At 38.6% G+C, this 8949-nt stretch overlaps 1 protein-coding gene across 3 annotated transcripts; it reads right to left on the bottom strand.

Moving 5' to 3' along the window:
* Positions 1–3411: 3411 nt before the first annotated feature.
* Positions 3412–8518, bottom strand: slc35c1 (solute carrier family 35 member C1). Of its 3 annotated transcripts, XM_034875411.1 has the most exons (4): positions 8450–8478; positions 8098–8134; positions 6816–7327; positions 3412–4524 (listed from the first exon to the last, which is right to left on the bottom strand). In XM_034875411.1, the coding sequence occupies exons 3-4, from the start codon at positions 7294–7296 to the stop codon at positions 3941–3943; spliced, it is 1065 nt and encodes a 354-aa protein (XP_034731302.1). In that variant the 5' UTR covers positions 7297–7327; positions 8098–8134; positions 8450–8478; the 3' UTR covers positions 3412–3940. The 3 variants fall into 3 exon arrangements, with proteins under 3 accessions (XP_034731302.1, XP_034731294.1, XP_034731283.1); XM_034875403.1 differs by lacking the exon at positions 8098–8134 and having other exon boundaries at positions 8450–8518; XM_034875392.1 differs by lacking the exons at positions 8098–8134; positions 8450–8478 and having other exon boundaries at positions 6816–7466.
* Between the last annotated feature and the right edge of the window lie 431 nt (positions 8519–8949).

Genomic DNA, 8949 nt, shown 5'->3' with positions numbered 1-8949 from the left:
CACAGCAAGAAGATACTGCAGTCAGGATTTTGAACTCAAAATATCCCATTAGTTATAATATCTCGCATCAATAACCCAATTTCAACCATCACTTTGAGCTGACAGATACAGTCTAAAGAAACGTAAGTGACTAGTAACTATGGTTGCAACCTTTGAACTGTCAGTCACTACTGCAGATTCTGTCTGGTCCTGTCGCGTGGAACCTGACCAGACCAGACATCAGAGAGAAAGATGACGGGTGGAGAATTATGTGTTCCATATTATGTTATAAAACTTTCATTGGTGTCACAAGGCCACATTCACTGTTGAAATGAGTTCTTGACATCAGAGACCAGTGTTTTTTCGGTACATGTAATTGCCCAAGGGGCTCTGTGAGCTATTTTTAGCAACCCCTGTTGCTCAGAGAAATATTCTATTAGGAGCCCAGAGACTTTCATCCAACCCGGCTCCAACATCCACTATCCCTCATGTCTCCATTAAATAACTAAAGAATATGTTTTGTAATAAAACTATTTTTAATTATTAGAATATATTACTTAATTTGACATTTGTCATGTTTTTGTCATGCTGCTTTTATACTGTAATCTATTTTTATTTTCATTTTGACAGTGTCCGAGTTAAAGGAACATTTTATTCTTAAACAATTAAAGTTAAAATTATGTTTCTTGTACTTTCTTAATTATACCATTGACTTGCTGGACGATGTTGCTATGTGATTCAAACACTAGCATGGTAGATAGCACAAGTTATAGCCATCCTCAACAGTGTACTAGTTTTGTTCCTCGTGCTACCTATGACCTAAAAATTGGATGATTAACATAGAGTAAGATAGAAGTATTTCTATTTATTTTGTTAATGCATAATTATTTTTCTTAGCAGGTCAAAGGTTATTTAGCTTCCTTAATGCTCTGAATAATGGAGGTCATAAACACATTAACAATGCTCTCATTTCTGAGTCATCACTTTATTCTTACGCCTTCATATCAAACATTAACTTCAGAAAGTGTGAAAATACACACACTTATCAGACATTGTATGATCAACTGTTCCATGTACCAAGCATTGGCCGCCCATGGGTCTGGGTGGAGATGCTTTGTGATTCTGTGCTACAAGCAGACTATTTAACCCGTTATTGCCCTACTTAGGCCCCACATTCGACAGCATTGTGTGTCAATGTCTAGTTTCAGCTCCCAGCTTGAATAACCTTACACATAAGGATAAGACAGATAATGGTGTCAATGCTTTGCTACATTTGCTCTGGTTCTGAGTTATCATGAGATTACATTTGAAGACATTATACAGTCTCTACAGTTTAAACTGCATTTAGAGAATGTAGATTGACACAAAATATGTCTATAAACCATTCATATTGTTTTTGACAGAAATGCCAACCTATCACACTACAAATAACTCACTATGTCATTATTTAACAGTAAAACCATAATGTTCTCTTTTAATTAAAAAAAGCTTGAAAACAGTTAAAATGTACACCATCTTTAATATTTTCCTTTATGCAAGCACACTAGCTGTGTTTTTGTTGATTTAAACTAACTGGCATGAACTGCCAAAGGGGTTGAGAGTGAATGACAGAGCAATAAAGAGCAAAACACTCACTTGTGGTGCGATTATAAATATATAATATGTATAATATGCTCACATGTAAATATACTGACACATGTAAAAGTACAAACAACACGTGAGACGTGAGAGACCGGTTTTGAGATTTTTCAAAGGGCTCTGCTTTAGTTTGCTTCAATTTTGTTTTGGAATACAAAAATACTTTCAGAAATCTCATGCCATCCCCTGGGTTTACAGATATGACCAGCTCAGGTTCAGCGCTGTAGCATACCATGTACAAGTGTATGACTGCAAAATATGCTTAAGGAGTTCTTTCTTTGCCGATAAAAAGGGCATTGTATGTCAGTCCCGCTGACACAAGGTTTCTGATTACCTAGGTTGCCTAGGTTACGTAACTACAGGTGTTACAGATCCTTCTGTCTTGGCTCTGTTCATATTGAAGAAAGCAGCCGTGTTCTCAGCCAAACAAGATAGTGACATATACAGTACAACCCCCCCCCCTCCCCGCTATAACACATTTCATATCGATATGATTAAATTCCAAACTTGAACGACGTGTAAAAGAATTTTCTATTTCACTGTGACACCAATACCCTCTATTAGAATAAATACACCCTCCCTGTGAGGGGTTTCCTGCTTCAGAATAGACCTTTGGGGGGGGGGGGGGGCTTATATTGGAATCCAGGGCTGCAGCTATTAATTACTTTAATAATTTCATAGGTAATAGTTATCATTTTATATCTGTTTTAGTCCACCGATTATTCCATTGATTACTCAGATAGGAAATACTTTATTCTTATTGAAGAGCAATAGAATACAAGTTTGGTTTAATTCCTAGAATAAGCAAAACATTTTATTGCCTACTTATCTCTCAAAAACTAAACATGAAGTGCATTTAAGTGCCATATTTCATTGTTTTTAAAGAAAACATTTTCTGAAATGCAGTTACAACCTCAGACTAAGGCAAACATTAAACATCCATAAAGATTACATTAAGGTGTGCAACTTAACTTTTAGAACTACAAGTTTCAACCTGAGACAAATCATAATAGTTAGACTCAACCTATTTCCATTTATATATTTGAGCTCTGTTACACTTATGCTAGTAGATTGTGCGCAACCATCAGCTGTTTTACCAAAGGGATAGTCAACTCAAGTCGGCTCTTTAGGTCAAATTGTCGTCACCACGACGTATTTTCTGGTCTTTGATTTTGGTAGTTATTGTGTTTGGTGTAGTTTCAACGTCCATACAACTCTGATTTACTTTTGTCGGTGTCACTCCCCGATGTGAGTCAGGTGCAGGTTTGAGTCGCGCATGGGTCACTTTGCGACAAAATGCTAACGAGAGACTTCTGTAATGTCAACACAGTAAAAATGGACCTACTTAACGAAGTTGGTTCACTGCTGGCTACAAGTTAGCACCAAACACAACAAAGGCTGTCAGTGGAATGGCGTTTTAAACTAACGTTAGCAATCAATCAATCACAGATTGCTAAAACGTTTTTTTGAAATGATTTCCATCTTCTGTTATTGTTTGTAAAAAGAACAGTTTATCATTAAAGTATGACACGTTATGCCGTAAATCGTTTAAATCTACACATGACTCACATCGGGGAGTGACAGTCGGGACAGCTTCGTGGAATGGATGATTAAGTTAAACTTAATGTTTTCTGTCAAGATGCCGAAGAACGTTGGTAACATTGATTGAGGCAAATCATTTTGCATCGAGGATTTTTAGTAATCGAATGATTCGAGTTACTCGAGGAATCGTTTCAGCCTAAGTGGAACCGTCTTTATTTATCTAGAGGAAAACACAAAACTCAGGAGGTTTGTCTTATTTTACATTAGGGACCTAGAACCAGATCACTTTGTACTGTACCCGGGATGAGTTGTTTAATCCCTGCCCAAGTCTTCAAGGAAAAAAACAACACGACCCACTTATAAAGAGGTCTCAATTCAACACTGATAACACTAAATCAGCAGGGTCTACTCCTCTCAACGTTTTTGCGCTAGTGATTTTCATTTGCTTCTGGTTAAAATCTCTTTGGGGGGGTGCCCGAATAAAAACATGATTTTGTTGTCTTCACTTGTAGACTGGACCATAAAAGATATTGCTTAATCATTTCCTTTCAACATAATTGTTAAACTGCCCCAAATGCATGTGAATAGCTTTAAATAATATATACATACACATTTTGTCAGGCTTCAAGTCCAACTGTATAAAACCCAAAACCCAACCAAAATCACTGATTCCATGTGATAATCACCTCAAACATTAATCAGTCAGTGTTACATTATTTCATACTCTCACGCGACATGTTGAAAAAAAGAAGAAGAAAGTTTCTCAGCATAGTTCCAGCTGTTACACTCCCAAGTTGCCCTTTTCCCCTGGCAGCAGTTTTTCCTGGGCTGAGTCCAGAGGGTCTCTGTGAGATGGAGTCTTCTTCATTTCTTGACTTTTGACCCAAGTGTAGGCTGAAGAGCCACAAAGAACCAACAGGTTACTGGTCCACCACAGCAGGCTTTTACTGGAAGAGTTGTACACAACCGCAATAACAGTCTGCGCACAGGCCTTCGCTGTCCCTGAGACATTGTGCGTCAATGGACTGGTATACTTGATCTGGAGGCCTGTGACGTAGCCAATGGCAAAACCGAATAATCCCCCGAGTGTCATCATACCCCAAAACCTGAGGTCAGTCAGGTGGCTGAAGTGGGCAAGATGCTCCAACTCACCAAACACGAGGATGAGCGGGAGGAAGAGGACGCAGGCATTAATGTTGTTGTAGTAGGACAGCTTCCAGATGTTTCCATCCACAGCTGGCATCACCTTCTTGGTGTAGATGGCGTTTAGAGACACACAAGCGCTGGCCACCACCCCAAAGAAGACACCTAACCAGGAGAGGGACCCTGCCACACCTTCCTGGTCCACACCAAGCCAGAATCCACCTGAGAAGCATGGGCACATGCAGGAATGTGACATAACAGAACCCGACAATAGAGCAGCCAAGCTGCTGTCAGCTGAATTTCATTATCTTTCTACCGGTGTTTTCAAAGTAGGGATGTAACGGTAAACCACCATAAAAATGTTGATAACAACAATTATCATTTGAATTTAAAATATAATTATTGTCATGGTGTGGAAAGCGCATGTTTAATCTTTTCCCAGCTTCCTCAGAGGCTCCTGAAGGTGCCGCGCAGGCACACTGCGTAGCATCCAACGTACAGGACATGTCTCAGCCCTCTAAGAGGACAAAGTCTGAAGCATGGGCATATTTGGGTTATTATAAGAATGCCAAAGGACAGCTGATTGAAGAGAATTATTCTGTCTGCAGAACGTGCAAGGAAGAAGTTGCTGCTATTGAACACACTTTTAAAAATACAGCAATTATACCGAAAACTGTGACAATTTGTCACTATAACGGTGAGGTGGGAATTTTCATACTGTTACATCCCGATTTGAAAGTCACACAAATGAATATTTGTGATGTTTCTCTGAATGTATTTCAGATTTGCAGCCAAGAATTGAAATATTGTTTGAAACTAGGGCTCCAGAAATGACCTCCCCCCCCTCCAAGTTCCCTGAGCCAAAAGTTGTATCCTCAAATTGCGGATTAAATGGCTTAATTACTTAATTAACTGCTAATAAAAGCCAAACATAACCTGCATTACATTTCTATCATTGCAACTTGAATATTTAAAATGAAACAAAATCAGCAATTGCCACATAAGTGAAATTTGAAACCAACAAATGTTAATAAATTCCTAATTTATTGGCGTTGTTATTGGCGGACAGATCTTATATCTCATATCTTATACAGCACTAAATTACATGTCATATCTCGACAAACATATAAAAACTTTCTAAATTATGTGAAAGTCAAATTAAGTTAGTAATGGGAGGTGTCAACATTATTAATACATAAGGCACTCGTCATTCACAAAATAAAATAATATATTCACAAGAATTTTATTATTAATTATGAATTCATATCAAAAGGACATTTTTGGGAAATTATACACATGGTAATGGTTTCTGGCCTTTTTATTTCCTGGTATGCAGTGGTTAGGTCTTGAATGAGTTGATCACTGAAATGCAAACAATTCACTTTATATTGCCAGAAATAAGTCAACTCTGTCCACAGAATCCCGTGCTCTTTTGTTCTGGGTCTACATTGCATTGTTCGAACAGTTTGGCTCCAATAAGTATGGTTTCCATTTTAGTGGTGTGTTTTGTTCGTCACAGTCCTGTGATGACGGGACGTGATTTGATGCCGGCTGCAGATCAAATTTCCTTTGGGATTAATAAAGTTAAAAGTTGATGAGGGGATAGTCGGATACTGCAGCATACAATCGTAGTTCAGACAATAGCACCCTTCAACTTTGTTGCGAAGGTTTGGGGAAGGCCCTTTGTTATTTCCAACATGAAAGTGACACAAAATCACATTTATTACAAAAAAACTGTACTCTGAGTTGGGTGTAGAAGAACTTGACCATCCGGCACACACCATCTAACCCTTTTAGGATGAACAGGAATGGTCACTGCTAGCCAGGCATTAAAACCCCAACATTAGTGTTCCACTAGACTAATGCTGCTGTGGCTGAATGGGAGAGGACGCTTTGATAGCACTATGTTAATGTCCGTGGTTTTAAAATAAGGTGTTCATGAATCACATGGGTGTAATCTCACGAGGCCCAAACAGAAAGGCTAAAGACGGGCAACTTCCCTCAGGCCATCCAAATCCTGAATGAGGGCACTGCCTGGGCTCCTGATGAGACTACACATCTTTTTCTTCTTCTTTTTTTTAAATTTTTTGGGCTTTCACACTTTTAATTTTTGACACAACAGCAGCTGGGTGAGTAGGTAATCATCCCAGATCGGATTAAAACCCTGGACCTCTGCGTCTACTGTTCATCTGATTTTGACTATTGATTTCACTCTTCCCCAGCATCCATTTCATATTTGCATCATATTTAACATATGCAAATATCATATTGTCTTTTTCATGTATACATTGTATTTATTATGTCAAGCACAAGTACTGGAGGGAGCAACAATGTTAAAACTTGCTCTTTTGGACAAATTAGTTGAGAGTTGAATTAATGTGATCTGAGCGGAGAACTTATTTTTAGGTAAAATTTCAGCAAATGTAAGAATACTTTCAAATGCAAGTCTGACAAATAATTTACATAATGCTGCTTTACAATCCCCATCCAAAAAGGAAGAAAAGGTAACATACCTAGAATGACCCCACAGCACAGTATGGCTTGGAAGGATGTCGTTTGTTTCAGGACAGCGTAGGACAGCAGCACATTAAACACTGTGCTGAGTGAACGACCCACCGTGTAGAAGGCCACTCCGACATGTTTCAGGCACAGGTTGTTGAAGGTGATCATGGCAATGAACACAATGGACAGCGGCAGGACCTCTCGCGACGTCTTCAAGTCGAGTTTGACCGACGGGAAGTCAATGAGCCCCGGGCACACTCTGGACAGCAGCTGCATGAGCCAGCACAGTCCAACAGTCACCAGACACTGATAGAAAGTTACAAATAACGGCGCGTCCAGGTCTTTGTTGTCCAGCAGATAACTATTAAGGAACACCATAGTTATTGAAATGAACCAGTACAGTACAACCACAGCTGCTATTCTGACAGCACGGAATAAGTAAGTCTCTCCATGTCCGTCCTGGTCCATTGTTTCCGAACCGGCTAGAGCCATCTTCAATATACTGGACCGCTTCAGCTGTGTCCTGTTCATGGTTACAGAGAAAGAAGAACAACCTGGGTGAGAAAAACCGCGGCATTTACACGAGCTACAATGTAGCTACAGCCAGCAGTGACGCTACCTATAGGATACATGCAAACATGACGACTGTGTTCCGTCTACGGCAATAACAACACGACTTCCGGTATGATCTTTCAGAATAAAATCTAATCTCCACAAATCAATAACATACTGTGTACATATATATAAAATATGTATATATTATATTGTATACATATAAAGCATTAATTATTTTAGATTATATATGAATTATAAATTAATTATAACTATATGAATATTAATATTAACGGTCTATGATCTAAACCCAATCAGCTAAATGCAAAATTGCAATATATTGAACTTGCGAGGCTAAGCGTACACTTATTGCATCAAATTTAAGTAAAAACGCATGCTACTTTGCTCTTTCCCTCTATGGTACAGATGTGGACACAAAAAACATCTGATTTGAAAGTCCATTAGGCCATACTGTTGCATTTTGGCACTGCATGGTTCTTGTTTGCTGAGCCAGTTCAGCAGTAGCAAGGTAGACCGTGTTGACATTGTTGTGCTAAAAATGAAAACATCCATTTTTTTTGGCCCATTAATTTGTCTGATCTTTACACTGACGTGACAGTTCAAACAGCACACATATGTCAGTATCATTTCATCTGTTTTCTCCACAACAGTGATACGTCCTTTGTTTTACTAGATGGTTGTTGAACTCAAAAAAAAAAAAGTTTTTGATTTCCTCCTCACTTTTATCTTGAAGGTAGACACCCACGCCGGAAATCCTCTTTAACGTGATCACGTCCCCGCCCCTAAAAAAGAAGAAAAAATAGATAATGTGCATGAATGAATGTAGGCTGTTGCAACGGTTAAATAAAGTCCTAAAATGGGTCTGTCCAAAAAAAAATCTATTTGCGAGCTATCATTGTTCAGACTACTTCTCAGATCTATCCTCTTTCAGCCTTCAGATTGTGAGCTATAATTTAACTGTTGCATTTTTTTTTATCTAGTAACTAATCTATTTGTCGTTTTGCCCAAGCATATTTAAGACTGTTAATTATTTTCTCGATGGGTATGATGGATGGTTAAAAAGGTTTCATACCTTGAGTTGTTGGAGGCTTGTTCTATTTTTGAGTCCAGCCTGGAGAAGATCTACAAGGAAATGGCTTGTCTTCTTACCTTGGTTTGTCCCCTCCCATTAGGGAACAGCACAGGCTTGTTTGACATGTATTTCCTGATTTGCACAATTTCCCCTGTCAGAGAACAGGGTGCATGGGACATACCATGGGAGAATATTTTAATATTGTGTATCAATAATACAATACAGAACAATACTTTAAAGGGTTTGGCCCATTTGTTTTTTCTTCTAATATTTCAGAAATTCTGTCAGGAGGAGGTACCTGAAGGTCTCAGTGCACTATAGCTTAACAACAACAAGAAGATGCAATGGAGGTCTAGTTGCATTCTATTGGGACAGTTATTTTAGATTAGAATATCAGTAGACCTGGGATAATTCTTGGTTTCAATGGTCCAGTGTCCCATGCTGAACTGGTTTGATTGTATGCAAACTGGATGAACGAGGCTAGTTGTTGAAAAACTACA

This window comes from Etheostoma cragini, chromosome 1 (assembly GCF_013103735.1).
Source record: "Etheostoma cragini isolate CJK2018 chromosome 1, CSU_Ecrag_1.0, whole genome shotgun sequence".
NCBI lineage: Eukaryota > Metazoa > Chordata > Actinopteri > Perciformes > Percidae > Etheostoma > Etheostoma cragini.
This window is presented reverse-complemented; position numbering and strand designations above follow the sequence as displayed.